This window comes from Carlito syrichta, unplaced genomic scaffold, assembly GCF_000164805.1.
Source record: "Carlito syrichta isolate Samal-C Ts95f unplaced genomic scaffold, Tarsius_syrichta-2.0.1 Scaffold311830, whole genome shotgun sequence".
Lineage (NCBI taxonomy): Eukaryota > Metazoa > Chordata > Mammalia > Primates > Tarsiidae > Carlito > Carlito syrichta.
In genome coordinates this window covers 946,084-971,550 of record NW_007255926.1, presented here as the reverse complement: position 1 = coordinate 971,550, position 25,467 = coordinate 946,084, and the positions used below count along the sequence as shown (strand labels likewise).

General features: G+C 39.7%; 2 protein-coding genes across 4 annotated transcripts in view; one reads left to right on the top strand and one right to left on the bottom strand.

The window, feature by feature from the left end:
• Positions 1-5,132, bottom strand: part of GPATCH11 (G-patch domain containing 11) — a 10,869-nt gene extending 5,737 nt beyond the window's left edge. Inside the window, exons 1-4 of one of the 3 annotated variants that reach the window (XM_008069136.1) lie at positions 5,102-5,132; positions 3,297-3,368; positions 1,923-2,149; positions 1,100-1,141 (exon numbers count right to left, since the gene is read on the bottom strand). In XM_008069136.1, the coding sequence (XP_008067327.1) occupies positions 1,100-1,141; positions 1,923-2,149; positions 3,297-3,355 (328 nt within the window). In that variant the 5' untranslated portion in view covers positions 3,356-3,368; positions 5,102-5,132. Of the gene's footprint in view, positions 1-1,099; positions 1,142-1,922; positions 2,150-3,296; positions 3,371-5,101 lie in introns of those variants that run through there. The other 2 variants (XM_008069137.2, XM_021718103.1) reach the window with 2 other exon arrangements.
• A 1,072-nt stretch (positions 5,133-6,204) lies between these two features.
• The window catches only part of HEATR5B (HEAT repeat containing 5B), a 107,655-nt gene continuing 88,392 nt past the window's right edge, over positions 6,205-25,467 (top strand). Inside the window, exons 1-8 of the mRNA XM_008069132.1 lie at positions 6,205-6,281; positions 7,229-7,376; positions 10,441-10,652; positions 13,252-13,360; positions 15,208-15,357; positions 19,941-20,112; positions 21,585-21,742; positions 23,149-23,398. Of these exons, the coding sequence (XP_008067323.1) occupies positions 7,251-7,376; positions 10,441-10,652; positions 13,252-13,360; positions 15,208-15,357; positions 19,941-20,112; positions 21,585-21,742; positions 23,149-23,398 (1,177 nt within the window). The 5' untranslated portion in view covers positions 6,205-6,281; positions 7,229-7,250. The remainder of the gene's footprint in view (positions 6,282-7,228; positions 7,377-10,440; positions 10,653-13,251; positions 13,361-15,207; positions 15,358-19,940; positions 20,113-21,584; positions 21,743-23,148; positions 23,399-25,467) is intronic.

The window sequence follows — 25,467 nt, the reverse complement described above, 5'->3', positions numbered from 1 at the left end:
AGACTGGAGCAGCCTCGACCTGCTGGGCTCCGGCGATCTTTCCGCCTCAGCCTTCCAAGTAGCTGGAATTACAGGCATGCGCCTCCACGCCTGGCTGATTTTTTGATTTATTATAGAGATGAGATCTCGCTGCCCAAGTGGGTCTCAAACCCGCGGGCTCAGGCAATCCACTCAATTCAGCCTCCCAAAGGCGCGGGATTACAGGCTGAGCCACTGAGCCTGGCTTTTTTTTTTTTTAAGAGTTGGAGTCTCATTCTGTTGCCCAGGCTGGAGTACAGTGGCACACTCACGGCCACCCCTGCATCGACCTGCTTGGCTCTCACAATCCTTCCACCACAGCCTTCCAAGTATCCAGAACTACTGGCACACACTACCACGCCCGCTAATTTTTAATTTATTGTAGAGACAAGGTCTCGCCAAGTTGCCCAGGCTGGTCTCAAACCCCGTGGACTCAGGCAGTCCACTCACCTCGGTCTCCCAAAGTGCTGGGATTATAGGCGAAGCCACTGAGCCTGGCCAGGACATTTCAATGGACAAAAACCCATTGTACTTTCAGTGGTTACAATGAATTTTATTCCCCATATTTGTATGATTTAAATTTTTTCTTTGTTTTTGAGTCAAGGTCTCACTCAGTTGCCCAGGCAGGAGTGCAGTGGCATGATTACTACCTTACTGTAGACTTGACCTTCTGGGATCAGGCAATCCTTCTGCCTCAGCCTCCTGAGTAGCAGGTACTAAAGGGGCACACCACCACTCCTGGCTAATTTTTTAAATTTTTTGTAGGGATGAGATCTTGCAGTGTTGCCCATGCTGGTCTCCAACTCCTGGGCTCAAGCAATTATCCTGTGTTGGCTTCCCAGAGTACTGGGACTACAAACGTGAACCACCATGCCCAGGCTAAATTTTATTTTATACTCATTATAATTTACTCTTATTTCTAGTTTAAAAGGTTTAGAAATTTAACAAATAAAATTTATCTTTCCTATGATAAGAACTAACAATACCATCATAAAAAAATATTTATTGAGCAAATATATATGGTAGATCTAAGTGTAAGTTGTTACTACTGGTGAATATGCTAAAAAAAATAGTTACATACCTGTTTTGACATTGAGAGGAATCGGTTCAACAATACCATCTCCTAATAAAGAATAAAACACAACTATTTCAGAATTCTTCAAACTACACATTAGGAGAGTATGCAACTTCACAAAGCTCTCTGTTCATCCCCTCCTGTTTCCATGACATTCCAAACTGAAATCTGAACATATAATCTACATATAACTCTACATATAACCACCTCCCTTACCTTCAAATACCTAGTCATCAAAAAGGCTGACTTATATCCTCCTATGCCACCTCATGGTGGGGTTTTAAGAAGTAACAACCCTGATATTATATTCAAGAAGGTGATAGCCGTAAGAGAAAGCAAAGCAATTAAAATAAAGAGAAGAAAAATAGTTTACAGATGCGACTAAAGTATTTAGTAGCTCCACTTCATCTTAGTAAGCAGTTTCACTTCCTAAAAAGAGAGGTGAGAATTGAGTCTCTCCAACTGGATGGTCACTCAGCTGCCATAGGTACAAAGTGAGCAGAGTCGAGTCCTGCCAGCATCCTCAGTGTTGCTTCACTTCTTCAGCCATTGTACTACTCAACCCAACCCTGTCCCATCTTTGCTGCTTCCATGGGACACCACATCCATCCCAGTTATTAGTGTCTTCAAGGCTAAGCTAGGCTGATAACAAGCTCTCATGGGGTATTTAACGGATATGGGAAGATCAAAGTTTTCTATAAGGCTTGTTAGCACCCAAGAGACTAAACAACTTAAGTTGTTTTAATGTATATAGCCTCCGCTTTGATCCTCATTAATAGATTATAAAGGAATGGTTAGGAACACCTGTCTATTTCCGAGTGTGACTTACCACTCTTTCCAAGAGCCTGACCACTTTTATAACCCATCTTTTGGAGCAGAGCAAACCCTTTGTTTTCACTGCCTAGTGCATTCTTCAATCCAATGTCACGTCTTTCTTGTTCTTCTTCTTTTAAACTCTTCTGCCTGTTTTTCAAATTAGCTTCCTGTTGCTTTTCTTCTTTTCGACGGGCTTCTCGGATTTGCCTTAGCATTGGCAATCCTGGTCTGATATCTTCTCTGAATAATAAGGGAAAAATTATTTTTCTCACAACTCTGCCACTTACTCATCTGACAACAGTTCATATTTCAGCATCATCTCTATGATCATATCTGTTATTATTGATATCAGAGCATAATCAGCAACTTCCAAGAATGTCAGTTTTGGTAAAAATGACAAAGACTGGTGCCAGATTTTAGAAAACCAAAGTAAAGTCCAGAGTTGGCCAGGCTCGGAGGCTCAGCCTGTAATCCCAGCACTTTGGGAGGCCGAGGTGAGTGGATTGCCTGAGTCCGCGGGTTCGAGACCCACCTGGGCAACTTGACAAGACCTCATCTCTACAATAAATCAAAAATCAGCTGGGCATGGTAGCGCATGCCTGTAATTCCGGCTACTCGGAAGGCTGAGGCGGCAGGATCACTGGAGCCCAGCAGGTCGAGGCTGTGGTGGCCAGGAGCGGCCACTGCACTACAGTCTGGGTGACAGAGTGAGACTCCAACTCAAAAAAAAAAAAAAATTAGCCGGGTGTGGTAGCGTGTGCCTGTAGTTCCAGCTACTTGGAAGGCTGAGGCAGAAGGGTCGCCGGAATCCAGCAGGTTGAGGCTGCGGTGGCCGGGAGCGGCCATTGCACTCCAGTCTGGGTGACAGAGTGAGACTCCAACTCAAAAAAAAAAAAAAATTAGCCGGGTGTGGTAGCGTGTGCCTGTAGTTCCAGCTACTTGGAAGGCTGAGGCAGAAGGGTTGCCGGAATCCAGCAGGTTGAGGCTGCGGTGGCCGGGAGCGGCCATTGCACTCCAGTTTGGGTGACAGAGTGAGACTCCAACTCAAAAAAAAAAAAAAAAAAAAAAAAGTCCAGAGTTGAAGAAATTAGAAATAGTAAACTCAGATTAATTTTTCTATAAGGTTGGCAATAATGAAGAACAAAGGATTTTTCATCTCTCACTGAGAAGAAATGAGGCAAAAGGAATAAACTTCCTTGGAAGAGGGCAATGAAAAGGCAATGAAGGGGCTCCTCCTTTTAATGTTATCTTTGTATGGAGACATAGGAGACACTTTCATTAAAGCAAGAAGACTAACTTTCCAACTTCACATTCAAATACAATGTCATTGCTTAATAGTCTACACGTCCTATACATATCATTACATTAGGTGTGCACATTTACTTACTGGACATTAATGAAAGAATCAGACATATAGTCTTCTTCTTCTGCCATGGTCAACTTCATATGGCAACAGTATCTACCAATCAAATAGGAAAACGTAAGAATTACTTTTTTTTTTTAGTTCACCAAAATGGAAATAAACTTTTATATATCCCCAGCCATGAGCTTTCTCTAAAGCTCTAGTACATCTTCTAGATGTACTTTGGACATCTTTATCTGTGGAGGTCTTAAGCTCAACAATCTAAACAACATACCATCTTCCCCCCCCAAGCCTCCTGTATCCCCTGTATTTCCATATTTATTTCATTACTGTCTTCCCCTTCCTGACCTCTTATAAACCTTTGTCAGTTCCTCCTCCATAATCTGCCTCACAGGTATTTTTTTTTCCTACAGTTGCGACCACTGTTTTCTTTCAGGCACTCTTTTCCCACCGGACTATTACAGTAGCTTCCTAACTGGTCTCATTGTCTTCGGTCTCTCCTCTTCCAATTCAACCTCTACACTCTTCTAGAGCTTATTTTTATATACAAGTCAGATTAGGTTACTTCCCTGTTTCAAATCCGTCAATAAACTTGACCCTGTAGGCAGTGGAGGACCAGTGATTTTAGCAAAGTATAATAATGGAATGTTTTTTCTTCGTCAATATCATTTTTTGAAATGCTTTAAAATAAATATATCATAAATACAGAAAACACATAAAACAAATGTATAGCTTAATGAATAATTATGAGGTAAACACTCTAGTAACTATGTGGTACCCTCAAGATGGCCCCAATGATTCTGGCATCTTGGTTTTCAATATCCTTGTGTTGTCTCCTCCCATAATGGACAGGATTGACCCATGTAACCAATAGGATTTTGTACCTCTGTCATAATAGACACTGCAGCTCCTAGTTAGATCACTCTACCTCTGAAGTTAGTTCCTCACTGGAAGGAAGTCTGCTCATGTGATGAGGACACTCAAGAAACTACAGCAAAGGAACTGAGTGCTCCTGTCAATAGCCAGTACAAACCTGCAAGTCACATGAGTGAGCCACCTTGTAAATGGGTCCTTTTACCCCACTCAAGCCTTCAGATGACTCAGCCTGGGCTGGCATCTTCACTACAACCTCTTAAGAAAGTCCAAGCTAAGCTAAGCTGCTAACAAATACCTGATGCCCCAAAATTGTTAAGATAATAAATGACTACAGTTATCTTAAGCTCCTAAATTTTGGGATAATTTGTTATACAGCAAAAGATAATGCAAACCCATATCAGGAGATAAAACCCTCTTGGCCACGAGGGAGCCTACTTTGACCCTTCCCAATCACAACCCTCCTTCATTTCTAAGAATAGCCATTATTCTGTCTTTTATGGCAATCAGTTCCTTTTCTTTATAGTTTCATTATCCACACGTGCATCCTTAAACATTACAGTTCAGCTTATCTATTTTTTTATTATAAGTTAAAAATATGTACAATTATATACTGGTAATTTGCCCACTGTTTCTAAACCTCAGCGTCTTCATTTGTAATAAATATATTTTTACACATAATGGTTTAGCACTCACCCAGTACATCACACATTTTTATCATATTTAATAATCATTAGTAACTCTGAGGGATAGATAATTCCACTTTCCAACTGGAGATACTAAGGCTCAATATGGCTAAATGCCTTCTCAAAACCACAAAGAATCCAGGTCTCGGTAGTCCTCGTACTGCAAACAGGATTAGAGTATTTTTAGGAATCTAATTAGTTCTCAAGTCCTAGGCAGATTTGAATGTGTTACAGGTTTGCTGTTTTTGAGTCAGAGTCTCACTTCCTTACCCAGGCTGGAGTGCAGTGGCATACTCACAGCTACCAGCCTTGACCTGCTGGGCTCAGGCAATCCTTCCGCCTAGGCCTTCCAAGTAGCTGCAACGAGAGGCAGGTGCCATCACTGCTGGCTGAGTTTTTAAAAATTATTATTATCATTTATTGTAGAGACGAGGTCTCACCAAGTTGCCCAGGCTGGTCTCGAACCATCCTCTCACCTAGGCCTCCCAAAGTGCTGGGATTACAGGCTTGAGCCACCGCGCCCGGCCACAGGTTGTTTTCAAAGCCCCCTTTCAATCGGTACATGCTTTAGCTCCATTCATTCCCATCAAACAGAAACACACACTTCATAAGGCGATATCCTGGCGGAGAGGCGGTGGCTTGGACCAGGGTGACGGCAGTGGAAGTGATCGGATTTGGAGCACATCTGAAGTAGAGCTTACAGGACTTGCTGATGGATTGAAGGTGGTGTGTGAAAGGACGAAGCCAAGCTTTTGGCCCGAATGCGTGGAAGAATGGCCTGTTACGGAGTCAACGTCTTTTTGAGCGTGGGAAGACTGCAGGAGGAGGTTTGGCGTTTGTTTTTAGCGGGGTAGTGGGGGGCCACAGGAGGTTTCAAGCATGCCTAAGAGTCCCATAACATACACAAGTGAGACATGGCCCAGGTAAGCTGGCCGTACCGTAGAAAGGCGACAGGAAACGCCTCACTCCCAAACACTTCGCCCTCGTGAACCGTCCATCCCTTCCCGCGTTCCTCCTGGCTGCAAGCGTCCCACAGACGCGACCACCCAACGGGTGGAAAAGTGGCTCATGGTGTGATAGGGAAGTCACAGTCAACGCACACAACCTTTCGCGCTTCGGCCTGCAGTCTCCGGGATCTTACCTGGCAAGGGTACTCGCCCCGGACCCGCTCCCGACAGGGAGAGCTGCGCATGCGCCTACCCACCAGTGCAGGACTTCCGGGCTTCTGCTCCCACCTGAGTTTCCGATCCCAGCAACTATGGGAAACAGGCGGCAGGCGGGGCTAGGAGGACGTCGTGAGTGCGCTTGCGCAAGACCGGCCTTCGGCGCAAGCGCTGTCCCCTCGCTTCCTGCTGGCCGGGAGGAAGGGAGGCGGGGCATCCGGGTCCCTTGGCGACTGCCTCTGCCCCCCACCCCCGAGCTCAGCTGATCGGCCCTGCAGGACTCCGAGGTGAGGTGGTCCGCGTCTGCCGCCGAGACATGCACGTGGACGCGCACACACCCCCTTGTCCCCTCTTGCATTTTCTGCAGGCCGGGGAGGGGATTCGAGTTCCTAGGGAGAGATTTCCCTTTTCTGGCGCCGTGCTCCGCCTCGTGCGGTTGACAGCTCGAGCAGCCCCGAGGGGGCCTGCGGCGGCCTCCGCGCGACCCTGGGGTGGCGGGTGCACCCCACGCCGAGTGCGCGGGGCCTCGGTCCGCGGCATCCCCGGGCCACCCGGGCTTGTCACTGACGCTCCGGCCGTGGGGACCTGGGCGCCCCCACCCATCCCCGTGGGAAGATCTTGGAAACACGCAGTTTGGTATTTTCGTGCCGGGACGTAGACGTCCTCCTGGGCCAGGTGCAGCGAAGAGTGGACGAGGAAAACAGGAAGATGAGTGTCGGGCCCGGCCCTGGTGTTGGGTCTTGGTGCTTCAGCTTTCTCATTCATAGAACGGGTGAATGACATATGTGTTGCTGGGCATGTTTCTTCTGGAATAATGGATGCGATTTTTTTGCAATATTTATGTTAATGTTCCTTTCACCGTGCTATTCATTTTTCCTCCCCAAGCACAGTTGCGATTGTTTTTGGCTTGGACCTTTGTCCTTTAAAAGTCTGTTCTCAGGGTTTTGCCTCAAAAAAGTTATTCTCCCCAAATGAAATCAGAAGTAAAGTCATACTTTTCATTTCCTTTTTTTATTTTTTGAAGAAACAGGGTCTCGCTGTGTTGGGCAGGCTGGTCTCCAACTCCTGGCCCCAAGTGATCCTCCCAAGTCGGCATCCCAAAGTGTTGAGATCACAGGCCTGAGCCACCTCACCTGGCCGCTTTTCATTTCTTCGTAGTTACATTCATTAAGCTTGACTATTAACATTAAAAAAATCCTTACGATTGTTTTTTTTTTTTAATCTTTAATTTCAGGTGTGAACTTAAAACTTTAGTAATGGAGTTAGCCCACAGTTTATTGCTCAATGAAGAAGCTTTGGCTCAAATCACCGAAGCAAAGAGACCAGTTTTTATCTTTGAATGGTTGCGGTTTCTTGATAAAGTCTTGGTTGCTGCCAACAAGGTATGATGTTGCTTTTTTCCCCCAATTGAATTAACATAGAAAGGTTATTTGCTCATGATGTGTAAGAAAACAAGGCCAAAGTAAGTGGACTGCCTGAACCACGGGTTTGAGACCAGCCCTGGTAACTTGGCGAGACCTCATCTCTACAATAAAAATTTTAAAAATTATCCAGACATGGTACTGCACGCCTGTAGTTCCGGCTGTTTGGAAGACTGAGGCAGAAGGATCACCAGAGCCCAGCAGGTCGAGGCTGCTGTGGTCATGAATATGCCACTGCACTCCAGCCTGGCCAACTCAAAAAAACAAAATAAAACAAAGCAAAACAAAATAAAATAAAATAAAATACACATTATGTTTTGGAAAGGTTGTGGGTCACTTGTGGAACTTACCTATTAATGGAAATTTCTAGTCTTTTCTTTTTCTCTTCAGTGGCAAAACCCAAACCTTGCTTAAATCTAGCTCACTGCCTACTTCATGTCTCTACCTGTGCAGCTCGATGTGACTAGAGAAAGCATGACTAAGGGACTGGTGTCACTTTAAATTCACCATCACCAACTGCAGGTGGTCTCAGTGCTAAGTCCTAGTATCTTCACTTACCTTGCAGAGGAGTTAATAATAGGCTTTTGTCTTTCTGTTTTCTTCCTGCATAATGTCTTTGATTCAAGTTACTTTTTATTATCTACATGTTTTCTTTCCTGTCTTTAAAAATAGATACTTTCCTCAAATATCTGATGGTCTTTGACTGTCTGCTAGGTTTTAAGAGTGGGTAAATAATTTTCTGGGCAGGGCCAATTTTGTTACTGGACTTCTTTCTAGGCTGGTCTGATTCCTGACCTTAGGTTTCTCTTGGCTGTTCACTACCCAGAGAAGACTTTCCTAGTCTAGTATCTGAGAGGTATATGGCTAGCTGCCTAGGTTCTAGGAACTGGGAGAGAAGACTGGGGACTTCAGCATTTAGTATGTGAACTTGCACTTAATCCCCCTCTTTTCAGTGCAGTTTTCCCAACGCTCAGTAAACTTATTTTACTCTTTCTAGAGAATACTCTTCTAGTCCTTCCAGAATGGAGGAGAGGGATCCAAGGATCTTATGGCTTCTTAAACAGACCCTTCACTGTTCCCTCTCTTTCTGGGTGCACCTTTACTCCCACATCCAGAAGCACCTAAGGCCTAAAAAAAGCAGGATGTCGTAATGGGCCCCGTGTTATAAGTTGAGTTTCTCTCAGCTTTCCCTAATGGGAATTCTTGACTTTTGCATTTTATGTCCTTTTCCTATTTTTTATGCTCTTGTGGATTTGTGCAATTTTTTTTTTGGTTGCCCTTCAGTATGGTTTTAAAGGAATTTCTAGAGAGTCAGTTAATGCCTGGATTCACTGCAATCTTTAACTGGAAGTTTCTGTTCTTCTCCTAAATCCCCACCCACAGGGCACTTGTTGCCTCTGTTCCACTGAGACAGCTCTTGTCCAGCCATCACGCATCACATACTACCCAAAACGGTGGTCAGTGCTCTATCTTCTTTAATGTATCCCCATCTTTTGGCACAGCTCATCCTCCACCTTAAAACATTTAAAACCTTTTTCTCTGTTGTTGTGAGATTGATAAGTATAAGAGTATTAAAACACGTCTAAGTTATGAAGCATAATAATATAAATAGCTGTATACCCTCCAGCCAAATTAAAAACTGAGATTGCCGTCATTACTTTGCTTTATGTGTTCTTCTGTCTGTAGCTTCCCAAGATAACATTTGCTTTCAGTTCCTCTCCTACTTCACTGACTACTCCTCATGTTCTTTTGTTAACTTCTCCTCAATCCAGGGCATTTTTTTATTTCTGTCTATACCTCATACTCCTTTAGTGATAGCATCTAATTTTATTATTTTTACTATCATCTATGTAGCCTCTAGAGTACTGACTCGATGACTCCCACATACCTGTTTACTTCACCTCTTTCTTGTATAAATGGCACCTCAGAATTCACATACCTCAACCATTTTTTTTTTCTTGAGTCAAGGTCTTACTCTGTCTCCCAGGCTGGGGTATAATGGTATGATCATGGTTTACCACAGCCTCAAACTCCTGGACTCTAGAAATCCTCCCACCTCAGCCTCCTGAGTAACTGGGACTACAGGTATACACCACAAAACCTGACTAATTTTTTTTTTTTTTGAGTTGGAGTTTCACTCTGTCGCCCAGACTGGAGTGCAGTGGCCGCTCCTGGCCACCGCAGCCTCGACCTGCTGGGCTCTGGCAATCCTTCTGCCTCAGCCTTCCAAGTAGCTGGAACTACAGGCGCGCGCTACCACGCCCGCCTAATTTTTTGATTTATTGTAGAGATGAGGTCTTGCCTGCCCAGGCGGGTCTCGAACCCACGGGCTCAGGCAATCCACTCACCTCAGCCTCCGTAGAGGTGAGGTCTTGCTATGTTGCTTAGGCCGGTCTTGAACTCCTGGATTCCAGCAACCCTCCTGCCTTGGCCTCCTAAGCACTGGAATTGCAGTCATGAGTCACCTTGCCTGACTCAAACCTTATTCTTGATTTCTCCTCCCAAACCTTCTCTTTTCCTAGTGTCTCCACCTCAGGAAATGACCATTTCATCCTTCTGGTTGCTCAGGCCAAAAACCTTAGAGTCAACTTTTTTTTTTTTGTAGAGACAGGGTCTCACTATGATGACCAGGCTGGCCTCGAACTCCTGGTCTTAAGCATTACTCCCACTTCAGCCTCCCAAAGTGCTGATATTACAGGCATGAGCTACTGCACACAGACATAGAGTCCTTCTTGACTTCTCTCTTTTTCTCAAACTTCACATCATATTCTTCAGCAAATCCTATGGTTTTTATCCCCCAATATATCTAGAATTTATTTGCATCTCATCATCTTTAATCTAGGAAAGAATGGTTCATTTCTTACTAAATTTTATCTTGCAAGTTCTCATTTGTGGTTGTATGCTTAATATAATATAGATTTTAAGTGTTAAAGTGCCTTAATTCAGCCTTTTTAATTTTGAATAAAAGATTGCTAAAGTATATATAAGAAAAAACTGATATTCTCTCTTTAATTTTTCATAACAGACTGATGTAAAGGAAAAACAGAAAAAACTAGTTGAGCAATTAACTGGATTAATAAGTAGTTCTCCTGGACCACCGACACGAAAATTGTTAGCTAAAAATCTTGCAGCTCTTTATAGCATTGGGGATACCTACACAGTTTTTCAAACACTTGATAAATGTAATGACATAATCAGAAACAAAGATGACACTGCAGCCTACTTACCAACAAAACTGTAAGTACTTACTTTGACAGGGACCCTTGAAGTTTTACTTGTTCTTCCAGGGAAACTTAGAAAGAGACTAATGACCGAAGAGACTTACAGGTGGATGGAACTGAGGCATACTACTGACAATAAAACCTCTACGTAGATCAGGGGAGGGGGCTCTTCTTCCAATATCTACGGCAACTGGGACTTTCAGCATACTACAGAGAAGTGGTATGGTGTCAGCAGTTTGCACAGGGGTCATTGGTAAATTTGGGTGGAGATAATATTCTTCTCTGAGATAGAAAGAAAAACAAAGAGTTTCCAGGTGATAGAATTGAGGCAGGAATAGGCAGAGTATAGCTTACAGGCCAAATCTATCTTGCTGCCTGTTTTATAAATAAAATGTTATTGGAATTGTGTAGGTGGTAGCTACTTTCACACTATAGTGGCAAAGTAGAGTAGCTTTGACAGAGACCATTTTGCATGCAGGTTTGCTGACCCCTAGATTTAGGGCTTAACCCAATTCCTAGCCCATACTTGTAGTTTGGGTCAAGGACAGACAATTTTGGAGCAAGTGTTGAGGATGTTGGCTATAGGGATACATCCTATGATAGAATCAAATAAGAAAACCAATAGTTATAGTACAGTGAAGAGTGATATGCGAGGGAAAATAACACCTCAATAAGCTTAGTCATGGTGTCGGGGGAAAGCAATGTCAAGGAGAGTATCTCAAAGAAACATCAGTCAAAGATGATCAATACATCAAAGGCTACATGGAAATCAATCAAGTAAGGGGTTTAGATGGGAGGAGAAAAGATGGATATGATAGACTGGAGTCAGCAAACTTTCTGGATAAAGGCAGATAGTAAACGTTTGGCTTTGTGGACTATATATCTCTGTAGCAACTACTCATCTCTGCCATAGGCTGTACGTAAATGAGTGAAAATGGCTGTCTTCCAATAATAATTTATTTGTAAGAACAGGTGGCATACTGGATGGTGGGCTACTGGTCTTTGGCAATCTATTTCCTAGACAAAGGAAACTTCTAATTGGAAACAAAAGTGTCTTACTTATATCTTATTTATAGTGCTTTTCTGAAGATGCAGACTAGAGGAGGGAGGAACAAGTTGTGAGGGGAAAATAATGAGTTCAATTTTAGGCATGCTGATTCTGGAGTACAGGTGGGAATAGCCAAGTGACAGTGCATAAGTAGCTGGAAATCCTGGTCTGGATTTCAGAGATCTGAGTTGGGAACTTAGCTTTGATGAGCAGCAAATGGAGGTTTAGGAGTGCTCTGAACCCTTCAACATGAGTAAAGTTACCTAGTAAGAGTGTGTATTATTTGAGAAGATGGCCAAGGGAACAACTCTAGAACACCAACTTTCAAAGGGTCAGGCCAGTGTAATAACTTCCAGAGGACATGGAGAAATTATTCTGAACCTGTATGCTAATTGTTAGATCTCAACCCCTTCGATATGTTGTGATCAGATTTTGTGTTGTTTGGGATCGATATAGATCTCAAAAGTTTTAGAGGAGAGTACTAGTGATTTCTAGTTTATTTTGGAGTTTTAAGCTATGTTAATACTTTGATGGTTTTGTTCTCCACTACTTAGCTAACATACACATAATTTTATAGTCCTGGTTAAGTAGAATTTATTGCATATTATTCATAAATATTTCCAATGGTTTTATAAGTTTTCTTTAGGAATTCCCAAATATACTTGGGCATGTGACCTCAGTCATTTGACACCTTATTATCAGCCTCTAGAGTACTGAAAAAGGCATGAGATTTGGAGTCAAAGAGGTGAAGCTTGATTCAATTCTGCTACTTCTTGTGTATAATTGTGAGCTAACTTTAAATGTTTTCATCCATTGAGTACTTAGCTGTTAGATGATGGATTCTAGAATTTAGGCACAGGCCGGACTCCAAAGCATTTGCTCTTAACTGCTGTGTCCTAATCCTGCCTCTAAGCTAAATTATTGACATAAGTGATGGTGGAGTCATTCCTTGCTCCTGAAGACATGTGCTGCCGTTGCTTTCTTCTTCCAAGTTGCTTTCTTCTTCCATTAATGCAATTTAGATTCAATTTTACAGGTTTGAAACCTATAAATAATAGTATTATCATCTGTAAATTAGGAGGCAGACAGTATGAGCACCGCAAATGTGTAAGATATGTTCTGTGTTTTTGGAGTTTACATTTCCACTGGCAAAATAAGATAGAGACATAAAATGGTCAGACCACAACATAACAAATGATATAATTTTGTCAAAATGAGTGATTTACAATAGTGTTATGTATAATGAGAGAAGAAAGGGATCATTGTGGATTTATATAATTTTTAAAATCTTCATGAAAGGAAATTTTGGGTTTCTTCCCAAAGGATGAATATAATTTATTATGCATACATGTACTGATTCTTTTGTTTTCCCAACAAAAATGCAATTTGACTACAGTATTTGTTGCAATTATAAACAAGTTGTTTTTGAAGGTTGAAAATTAGTTAAGCATTATAGCCAAAAGTGTCCTAGACAAATGCAAATTGATTTCTGAAGATGAGAAAAAAGTATAATCAAATGAAATCATTAACCTGAACAATGACCAGTGAAAAATATTCCTTCTTACAGGGCTGCGGTGGCTTGTGTTGGAGCATTTTATGAAAAAATGGGGAGAATGTTGGGTAGTGCATTCCCAGAAACAGTGAATAATCTTTTGAAATCTCTGAAAAGTGCAGAGGTGAGTTTTACAACAAATAGAATGTTTTGCTTGTGGCAAGAGTTAGATGTCAGTTAAAAATGTTTGCCTTTTCCTGTCACTGTGGTACTCATATTGCTTAGCAAGGAGGTAGTTCAAATTATTACTTGCTCCTTCTTTTAGTGTATGTTACCTTATATTTTGGGGGGGGCACAATGCTTTTTCTGTTTTGTTTGTTTGTTTTTAAGTTAGTGTCTCACTCTGTCGCCCAGGCTAGAGTGCAGTGGCATGCTCATGGCTGCCATAGCATTGACCTCCTGGGCTCAGGTGATCCTTTCACCTCGACTTTCCAATTAAGTAGGACTACAGGTGCACGCCACCACGCCCAGCTAATTTTTTAACATTATTGTAGAGATGAGGTTTTGCCAAGTTGCCCAGGCTGGTCTCAAACCCCTGGGCTCAGGCAATTCTCTCATCTCCCCCTCCAAAGTGCTGGGTTTACAGGTGTGGGCCTGCCTGCTTTTCCTTTAATGAATAGGTTTGCCTAAGCGTTTTTCTTTATTTAGCCGTATGGTTTTTTTTTTAATTGACATTTTATTTTTGGTGTCATAGCTAATGTATTAATTTCTTTTCTTTTTTGTGTGAAGAGTCTCACTCTGTTACCCAAGCGGAATACTGTAGCACAGTCATGGCTACCTCTTCCTCAACCTGCTGGCCTCAACCTTCCAAGTAGCTGGGACTACAGGCACACCACCACACTCAGCTAATTTTTTATTTTATTGTAGAGACGAGTTCTTGCCATGTTTCCTAGGCTTGTCTCGAACTCCTGAGCTCAAACAATTCTCTCACCTCCACCTCCCAAAGTGCTGGAATTACAGGTGTGAACCATGGGTGCCCAGCCCCTGAGGTATTAATTTCTTATGACTACTGTGATAAGTTACCACAGATTGGGTGGCTTTGAACAACAGAAATTTATTGTCTCACAGTTCTAAAAGCTAGAAGTCTGAAATTAAGTGTTGGTAAGGCCATGCTTCCTCTGAAAGCTCTAGGGAAGAATGCTTCTTTTCCTTCTTAGCTTCTAGTGGTTGCTGGAAATCTGTGGTCTTCCTTGTCTTATAGATGTGTTCCTTCAGTCTGGCTCTTTTTTCATATGATCTTCTCCCTGTGCCTGCATTCTGTGTCTAAATTTTTCTCCTGTAAGAATACCAGCCATTGAATTAGGTTGAATTTCTCTCCTGGGAACTGTTTGTCTATACATTCATTAAACAAGAATTGAGGACATATTATTAGTCAGGCATTAGGCACAAAAAGGCAAGTAAGACAGGCCCCTAACCTCAAAGAGCTTACAGTCAAGTGGAAGAGATCTGTGTGTGAATGAGAATTATGATACATCATGATAAGTATGCTGTTAGAAGTAAGAATAAGCACTATGAGAATATAGAAACAAGAATTTCAGTTGGTTACAAGAAGATGAAGGTTTGCTGTACTTCTGGCATTTTAAAAAATGTGTTGAATGTTTTCTGTGTCATCTTTTGGTTGCTTTATATTACTTCTTAACTGTTTATTATTTAATCTTTTATACTCTGAAAGTTTGGACCCTTGAAGTTTTAGAATCTGTCTTCATGTTTCCATTTATTGTACTTTAATATGTACTGGAAACATTAAAATATGTTTACTTGATGTGATCTAATTTTTCAGAATACAGTTTAATTGAATAATTATTCTTATCTTTCAGGTATTTTCTATACACTTAATTTTATTGTACTTTCATTATTTACTGTTTATTATTTGGAGCTAGAACCATTAGGCCCAAAGAATTTTGTTTTTGTTTAAATATGGAATTTATCTTACAATACTGTTTTAAAGTTTTGCTTTATGTACACGTCTAGTCTCAAGGACGGAGTGAAATCTTAATGAGTCTACAGAAAGTTCTGAATGGACTGGGTGGTGCAGCAGCTTCCTCTCACCGTGATATTTACAAGAATGCCAGGTCTCTCTTGACTGATAGGTCAATGGCTGTTCGATGTGCAGTGGCCAAGGTTAGTACTGGACCGGTTTATAATGCTGCTTCTTAACCTGCCTGCTCTTTCTTTTTTTTTTTTGAGTTGGAGTCTCACTCTGTCACCCAGACTGGAGTGCAGTGACCGCTCCCGGCTACTGCAGCCTCGACCTGCCGGGCTCCGGCGATCCTTCCGCCTCAGCCTTCCAAGTAGCCGGAATTACAAGCATGCTCTACCATGCCCGGCTGATTTTTTTATTTATTGTAGAGATGAGGTCTCGCCAAGTTGCCCAGGTGGGTCTCGAACCCGTGGGCTCAGGCAGTCCACTCACCTCAGCCTCCCAAAGCGTGGGATTACAGGCTGAGCCACCGAGCCCAGCTACCCTGCCTCCTCTTAAACAGTCAATGATTTTTTTTCTTTTAAAGTTTTAAATTATGACAGCATGTTCCTTGTTTCCATGCATTAATTTCATTTTCTAGAATTACCTATAAATGGAATCATGTGGGATGTACTTTTGTGTGTATGTGTATTCTGGCTTTTTTCACTCAGTGTAATTATTTCGAGATTCATCTATGTTATTACAAGTATCCATAGTTCATTCCTTTGTATTCCTGAATAGTATTTCATTGTATAGCTATGCCACATTCATAAGTTTTTACATGGACATAAACTTTCATTTTACTTGGGTAAATACCTAGAAATCGAATAGCTGGACCACATGGCAGATTTAGTTTAATTTTTGAGAAACTGCCAGACTGTTTTCACATGTCCACGAGCAGTGTATGAGAATTCCATTTCCTACACATCCTCACCAACATTTGTTACTGACAGTCTTTTTAATTTTAGCCATTCTAATAGACACACAGATTTCTCACTGTGGAATTTGTATTTCCCTAGTGACTAATGATGAGAGTATTTTCAGATGTTTATTTGCTATCCATATCTTAGAAAAAGGATGTGCCCAGTCTTTTACCGAATGTTGATTGAGTAGCTTGTTTTTCTTATCATTGACTTTTAAGAGTGGCATATAGGTTCTTTATACATTCCTTTATTAGATACATGATTTGCAAATATTTTCTTCCAATCTGTGGCCTATCTTTTCATTCTCTAAATAATGCCTTTTTTGGAAGAGACATTCTGAATTCCGTCAAAGTCCAGTTTATCAGTCTTGCTCATGTACATTGTACTTTTGGAGTTATATCTAAGAAAACTCTCCCCTAACCCAAGATTGTTCCTGTTTCCTTCTAGAAGTTTTACAGTTTTATGCTTAGTTATAGGATTCATTTAGAACTAATTTTTGTATGGTGCAAGATATTAATTAAAGTTCTTTTTTTAAAAGTATGGATATCAACTTATCTTGGCACCATTTGAAAAGCCTATCTTTTCTTCACTGAGTTGCCTTTGCACCTTCATTGAAAATTGGTTGTCCATGTATGTATAGGCCTATTTTTGAACTCTCCGTTCCATTCTGTTCCAGTGATCTATTTGTCTATCTTGATGCCAACAACACTTTCCTTGATTACTGTACTTTATAATAAGTAGTTGAAAGCAGGTAGTATTAGCCCTCCAACTTTGTTCTTATTCAGAATTGTTTTGTCTATTCTAGGTTCTTTGTATTTTCATGTGAACTTTGGAATTAGCTTATTAGTATCTACAAAAATATCATGCTGGGTTTTTAATTTGAATAGCATTGAATTTGGAGAGAGTTGACATCTTAACAATATTAAGTTGTCCCTCCTCTGAACATTATATCTCTCTACTTATTTGGATCTTTGATTTCTCTTAGCAACATTTTGTAGTGTTCAGTATACAAGTCTTGCAATCTTTTGTAAGATTTATCTCTGAGTATTTTATATTTTCAATGCTATTATAAGTGGTATTGATATTTTGAAAATTTATTTCCAGTTATTCATGACAAACATATAGAAAGACAATTGATTTTTGTATGTTGATTCTTGTATCCATCAATCTTGCTAAACTGACTTACTAGTTTAATCAGTTTCTTTTAGTAGATTTTGTCATATATTTTATGTAGACAGCTATGTTGTCCATGACTAAAGATAGTTTTACTTTCCATTCTGGATACTTTTTAGTTTCTTTTCTTTGCCTTATTGCACTGGCTGGATCTTTCAGTACAATGTTGAATAGAAAACATGAGAGCAGACATCCTGTTCTTTGCCAGATCTTTTTTTTTTTTTGAGTTGGAATCTCACTCTGTCACCCAGGCTGGAGTTCAGTGGCACACTGCTCACAGCCACTGCAGCCTTGACCTGCTGGGCTCAGATAATCCTTCCACCTCAGCCTTCCAAGTAGCTGGAACTACAGGCACACACCACAATGCTCGGCTAAATTTTGATTTATTGTAGAGATAAGGTCTCACCAAGTGGCCAGGCTGGTCTCAAACCCGTGGACTTAGGCAATCCTCTCACCTTGGCCTCCCAAAGTGCTGGGATTATAGGCGTGAGTCACTGCACTTGGTCTTATTCCTGATCTTTAGGGAAAAAGTTCTATTTTTGCCAGTAAATGTATGATGTTAACTGTAGGGTTTCTTGTAGATGTCCTTTATCAGATTGAAGAAGTACCCTCTGTTTCAAGTTTCCTAAGGGATTTTATCAGGAATAGATATTGGATTTTGTTAAATGTCTTTTGTTTTCAACTTGTTTTCCTGTGATTTTGTTGTTTCTGTTTTTAGCTTAACCTTTTACTTTAGGATAATTGTAGATTCACATGCAATTGTAAAAAATAATATAGGGACAGATATTTACAAACCTTTACACAGTTTCTCTCAGATATAATATCTTTCAAAAGTATAGTACAATGTAACAACCAGGATATTGACATTGATATAATTCACTGATTTCATTCAGGTTTCCCCAGTTTTACTTTTATCCTGCCAAATCCTTTTTCAGCATTATTGAGATGATCTTTTTTTTTTTAATTTTTAGTTTGCTGATGTGATGAATGACATTGATTCGTTTTTTTGTGTGTGTTTTTTTGTTTTTTTTTAGTTAGAGTCTCACTCTGTTACCCAGGCTGGAGTGCAGTAGTACACTCACGGCCATCGCAATCTGGACCTGCTGGGCTCCGGCAATCCTTCTGCCTTAGCTAGTAGCTGGAACTACAGGCTGGAACTACAGGCGTACCTACCATACCCGACTAATTATTTTATTGTAGAGATGAGGTCTCACCAAGTTGCCCAGGCTGGTCTTGAACCCTGGCTCAGGCAATCCTCTTGTCTCGGCCTCTCAAAGTGCTGGGATTACAGGCTTGAGCCACCATGCCTGGCCTTGTTTTATAATTGTAACCAATAGTGCATTCCTGGGATAAATCTTACTTGGTCATGATGTATTATGCTTTTTATATATTGTATTCGTGTTGATAAAATTTTGTACAGAAATTTTGTGTCTATATTCTTGAAGGATATTGGTACTTTTTTTTTTTTTCAATTTTGTAGTATCTTTGTCAGGTTTCATTATCAGGGTGATACTGGTCTCATAGGATTAGTTGGAAAGTCCTCTTCAATTTTCTCATTGAATTTGTGTAGAACTGGTATTATTTCTCCCCTAAAATTTTGATTGCATTCACTGGTGTAGCCATCTGGACCTAGAGTTTTCTTTGGGGGAAGAGAAAATTTTAAAATACATAATGGACCACTCAGTTTATCTGTTTCTTTATGAGGGAGTTATCTGTTGCATCTAAATAGTCAAATATATTTGCTTGAAGTTATATGTGTTCTCTTTTCCTTTAAAAATGTTAAATCTGTAATGATTTGACCTCTCTTATTTCTAATTTTAGTAATTTATCTTTTCTTATTTTTTGTCAGTTCTACTAACTATTTATCAAATTTATTAGTCTTCTTAAAGAAGCAGCTTTTGGTTTCATTTCTATTATTTTTCAGTTTTCTAGTTCACTGATTCCTTTCTTATCTTTATCATTTCCTTTTTCTGCTTACTTTATGTTGGATTTTCTCCCTTTCATCTAGTTTCCTTTTTTTTTCCTTTTTCTTTTTTTGATCTCACTATGTCGCCTAGGCTGGAGTGCAGTGACATCATCAGCTCACAGTAGCCTTGATCTACTAGGCTCAGGCAATCCTTTTGCCTTAGCCTCTTGAGTAGCTGGGATGACAGGCACATGCCACCATGCCTGGCCTATTTTTTACATTTTTTATAGAGATGACATTTCACTATGTTACCCAGTCTGGCCTTGAACTTCTGAGAGCAAGCAGTTCTCCTGCCTCAGTCTCCCAGAGTACTGGGATTACAGGTGTGAGTCATTATGCCCAATGCTCACCTAGTTTCTTAAGGTGGAGGCTGGGTTATTGATATGAGAGCCTTCTTCTCTAATGTTGTGGTTTAGTGTTACATGTTTCTTCCTAAGTTCTGGAAACTCTCTGAAGACAGTAAGCTGGGACAATTATAGGGGTCACCTTGTTTGTATTTCAACTCTTAAGGATACCTTAAGATACTCCATTGCCTGATGTACAGTGTTTTGAAAACTGTTGTTTTATATATTTTGTCCAGTTTTTTTGTTATTTTAGGAGAGATAATGAATCTGGTTATTGCTACTCTAACACTGGAAACAGATGTTCTAGAATGCAACCTACTTTTTGTTTTTAATTCCAGTGTCTACTAGAACTACAGAATGAAGCTGTATTTATGTGGACTGCTGAACTGGAAAATATAGCCACTCTCTGCTTTAAGGCTTTGGAAAACTCAAATTACGGGGTACGAGTGGCTGTGTCTAAACTCTTAGGAACAGTCATGGCCACAGCACTGATGCCAAAACAGGCAACAGGTATTGTTTGCATCTGATTTAAATCATAACAAATATTTGGAGGTTTAGGGAATACTTACTCCTGATCAGTTATTATTTATAGGTAGGTCACTGTAGAGGTTTTATTATATATCTTTGTCTAATTTTTTCATAACATGAATGAACCCAAATGGCATTTTCCTTGATAGAGTCACAATATTTTTTGTGATGATAACGTACAAGATAATATCTGGCAATTATGCTGGACATTTGAGGAAGTAAGATTTATGAAATGGTTTTGTATAATGTTTAAGGCATTGGAATCTCACACTGTATTTGCTAATGTCTTCAATCTCTGATGAGTACATCCCATTTATCTTACAGTATTAATCTTCCATTTTTCTTGACCATTATCATAAGCAGAATCAGAGGCAGTGGTGAGTTTTCGAGTGACTCTTGCTTTGCTTCACAGTTCCGTAGAGATGTCTCAGGGGTGCTTGTGAGTAGATGCTGAGTGAACTCGGCTCTGCCAGTGTCCCCACCCCACCCCACTTATGTATCATAGAACGAGAAACAGATATTTTAGGTTCAAGTCCATGCCCTTACATTTATTAGCTGTGAAACTCATTTCTTTTCTTTAAGTTTTAGGTTCTTCATCTTTAATGATAATGATTTCATTAGATGATGATGTGTGACATTTTAAAGTGCAAGCCATATGCCAGGCATTGAATTAAGCATATTGCAAAATTCAATCCTCACAAAAGGCCTATGAATTGTAATTACTGTTGTTACTACCATTTTATAGATGAGGAAATTGGCTTAGGGAGATTCTGTAATTTATGTTCTAAAAAGTGTTTTATTAAGTGTCAGAACTGTAAATAAGCCCTGGCAGCCAGATTCCAAAACCTGGGTTCTTTTGAGTTTAATGTCTCCTCTATTGAATTTTTGTGAGGATTGTGTTTGCTACTATCTGTGAAAGGACTTTATACAGTACAAAACACTATACCAATGGCAAGTTGGTTATATTCCCAGTGACAATATATCCATTGCTAATGACTGTGTAGAATGCACTGGGCTGAGAAAGTTTCTTTGTGTCCACCTCAGCAGGGAATGAGAACAGATTACAACTTATATGGAAAGGTAGCTACTTAATGGTGTGTAAGTCCATCAGTTAGTAGTATCTACTGTGGTCTGCTTTGTCCTTGTGTTACATGTTGTTATGTTTATATTATTATTAGATGACTTGGGCATGGATTTATTAAATTGCTTTTATTTTCTAGCTCATTCCATTTTTCTTCGTTTTCTTTTGCTGTGAAACTGAATTCAGGTTTACAAGTATGAGTACATTGTAAATTTGAAGAAAAATTTTTTTATAAGGAAACTAAAACCAATCCCTATTATAGTAAAGTATCCTTAAAAATAATTACTTGAATTTTTAAGCTAGGGTAAAAAAAAAAAAAAAAAATCTACTTCAGAAATGTTTTTGCTTTTACATTTATTTTTCTTCCTGAAAGTAATGCGTCAGAATGTGAAGCGAGCAACATTTGATGAAGTCTTGGAACTCATGGCCACAGGATTTCTACGTGGAGGATCAGGTTTCTTAAAGAGTGGTGGGGAAATGTTAAAAGTTGGAGGGTCTGTGAATCGTGAAGTGAGAGTTGGAGTTACACAGGTTTGTAACACATGTGTATAAAATAATTCCGTTCATATCACTTGTGAAGTTTTGTGGAAGACTGTTACATACAGAGAAAATTTTAATATCTGGTTTGTTTTAAAATAGTCTTTTTACCAGTTGAATGAATTCCATTCAAATTCCAATTTACATAAGTATATGGAAAGATAGTTACTTAATGATGTGTAAATAAGCCCACGTCTACTATATTTATATAAATATCTTAAAGTTTTTTCCCAGATTTTACCTGAAAGAAAATCAGATATAAAATAATTTAACTTTAGCTGGGTGGGCATGGTGGCTCACACCTGTAATCCCAGCACTTTCGGAAGCCCAGGCAAGAGCATTACCTGAGCCTAGGGGTTTAAGACCAGCCTGGGCAACATGGCAAGACCTCATCTCTACAATAAATCAAAAAATTAGCCAGGCATGGTGGGGCACCTGTAGTCCCAGTTACTTGGGAGGCTGAGGTGAAAGGTTCACCTGAGCTCCGCAGTTTGAGGCTGCATTGGATGTGAGTATGCCTCTGCACTCCAGCCTGACGACAGAGTGAGACACTGGTTTGAAAATAATAATAATTTCAGTTGTAACTGTATTCAGGTACCTTGAGACATTTAAATTTTAATATTCTCTGATGATCCTATACCTAAAACATTGGTTAATGTTTTGATTGGGTTTTCTGTCAATATTTTTGATCTCCAATGTAATTATATTATTAAATCTGACTTGGAATTATAAATCAAAATAGTAATTAACACTAAGAAGTATGGTTAATGATCTACTAATAAGTAAACTTAATAAGATGAAATGGTGATCATAGTCAAAATAATGATTGCAGTCAATAATCACCACACCTATGCCTTTTGCTTGAAACAAGGACAAAAGAGAAGTTTTTATCATATAGAGAAAGTCATAAGCAAGTGTTTTGTAGCTGTAAGTCAGTGTTTATTTAGGATGTTAAGATTTTCTTATTCTTACAACTTGTCTCCCTCCTAATCACTAGGGTAAATTCAGCTTTCCTTCCCTCACTGCTCTCTCTTTCTGTTGTTGTTTTTTAGAAACTATTATTTTTGTTGTTGATAATAGAGACAGGGTCTCACTTTTTGCCCATGCTGGTCTTGAGCTCCTGGCCTCAAGCAATCCTTCTGCCTTGGCTTCCCAAAGTGTGCGAGCCACCACACCTAGCCTGGAAGCTACTATCTTAAGAACTGTTTTTAGTCAAATATACTTCCCAGTAATTTTTATGCTAGAAGTACTAAAAAGATCTCAAGTTTACATTTTCTCTATTTTAATCTTAAATATAATTTATTCTGCATGCTGTCATCAGTTACCTTTGTAGTTGCTTTATCTGTAATTTTTGGTCACTTAATAAGTGTAGCTGAAATTGTGTCTTAATCTATTTATAGGCATATGTTGTTTTTGTTACAACATTGGGTGGCCAGTGGTTGGAGCGTAGCTTTGCTACATTCCTGTCCCATGTACTTGATCTGGTTTCCCATCCTCGGGCAACGCAGACACATGTGGAGGCCGTGTATTCGAGACGATGTGTCTCCTTTATCCTGAGAGCTACTGTGGGCAGTTTACTAGGTGAAAAAGCCCAGATTGCAGCTGCGAAAGAAATATGCCAAGCTATTGGAAAACAAATGAAAGCAGTAGGTAAGAATTGATACCATAATGTGTGTTGTTGATTACCTTAGCATTTAGTTTTTTACTATTATTCTTAGTAAATACCAGTAGATCTGGTTAGTTTATATTTCCCTGGACTGCATTTTCATAGTCATTTTTATTGAGTACTCTTATATGGTATTAAAACAGCATATAATTACAGTGAAATTGAGTTTTTAAACATATGGGTAGCATGTTTGTAAGATTAGTTTTTTTTGTTTTGTTTCTGGTATCCATACCGACTTTGTAATTCTCCTGGCAACACATTGGTTTTTGTCTTCAAGGAATAATCTGTGACTTTTCTGCTTTTGGAGACTGTTGTTTTATTAACATTTATTTTTGTTGTTTTTCCCTCCAATAGTAGGCTTAATATGAAGATTTAGGGAGAAACAATTACAGATGGTTATTAGCACTCCAGAAGACACTCTGTGAAATCTCTGTAATTCATAAATGCAAGAAAGTCTTTTCTTTTTCAAAAAAAAAAAATTTTTTTTTTGAGTTGGAGCCTTACTCTTTCACCCAGGGTAGAGTGCAATAGCACACTCACAGCCACTGCAGCCTTGACCTGCTGGGCTCAGGTGATCTTTTCACCTCAGCCTTCCCAGTAGCAGAAACTACAGGCTGATTTTTTTATTTATTGTAGAGATGAGGTCTTACCATGTTGCTAAGGCTGGTCTTCAACCCCTAAGCTCAGGCAGTTCTCTTGCCTCTGCCTCCCAAAGTGCTGGGATTACAAGCGTGAGCCACCGTGTCCGGCTGTAAATCTTTTCTAAGAAGTATCAATTTTATACATTTTTCAATTTAACAAATAGTTACTAAGTGTCTGAGATTTGCAGAACGGTAATTCGGAGTTTAAATAATGAGTGAGATAAAGTTCCTGCCTTCAAGGAGCTTATAATCCAATTATAAGGTAAATATAAAAGCAAGATTAAAAGCAAGGCAAAGTACAAATTCTAAAAGGCAGTTTAGTTTTATTGCTGTTAGAAGTATACATGGATTTTAATAGACATCTTTGGAAATAAAGAGTTAATGATAATCAGTAATTTATTTTTTTGAGATTCTATATTAAATATTTATAAAATTAATAAAAATTGATTTATAAATAGTCATAATTTTTGCTTTTTATAATACCTTATTTATAAGCTATTTTTTAAATGTATAGGGCTGACAATTATAGGTTGTGAATCAATGCATGTTAAGTTAATGAGTTATTGTTCTTTGGATATACTAAAATAGCCATCTGTCCTAGGTTTACAACCTGAAAAGTATTTGTACCTTGATTCGCTGATGAAATGTCTGAGTGTCGGAAGCACTGTGCCAGATTTTGGAAGTAAGATAGCAAGCCAGATGTAGGTAGCACCTGTCTTCAGAGAGCTTATAGTTTAGCAGTCAAAAGATAGAATTCATACATTTCTAGATCGTTGCAGAAATACCTAAGAACAAAAGAGGTATTTAGCTGTAGTCCATAATTTATTAATTGGTTATATTCTGTTCTATATTATATGTTTTTAATATAATGTTTTTATTTTTATTTTATTTATTTATTTATTTTTGAGTTGGAGTCTCACTCTGTCGCCCATACTGGAGTTGCTGTTGTATCCCACACTTTACTGAACGATTTTAATAGTTATTGTAACGTTTTTAGGAAGACAATTACATTTGCTACACAGTTTCCCTTAGTGCAATGACTAGGACAATCCAGTCAATTTCTGTAAATGTTCCATAACTGTTTAATGGGAGGCTGAGGTGAGTGGATTGCCTGAGCCCACGGGTTCGAGACCTGCCTGGGCAGTGAGACCTCATCTCTACCATAAATCAAAAAATCAGCCGGGCGTGGTAGCGCATGCCTGTAATTCCGGCTACTTGGAAGGCTGAGGTGGAAGGATCGCCGGAGCCCAGCGGGTCGAGGCTGTGGTGGCCGGGAGCGGCCATTGCACTCCAGTCTGGGCGACAGAGTGAGACTCCAACTCAAAACAAACAAACAAAACAAACAAACAAAACAAATGAATGTTTATGGAATCCTTGCATTGTTACGTACCCATTCCTGATACAAATTCTTA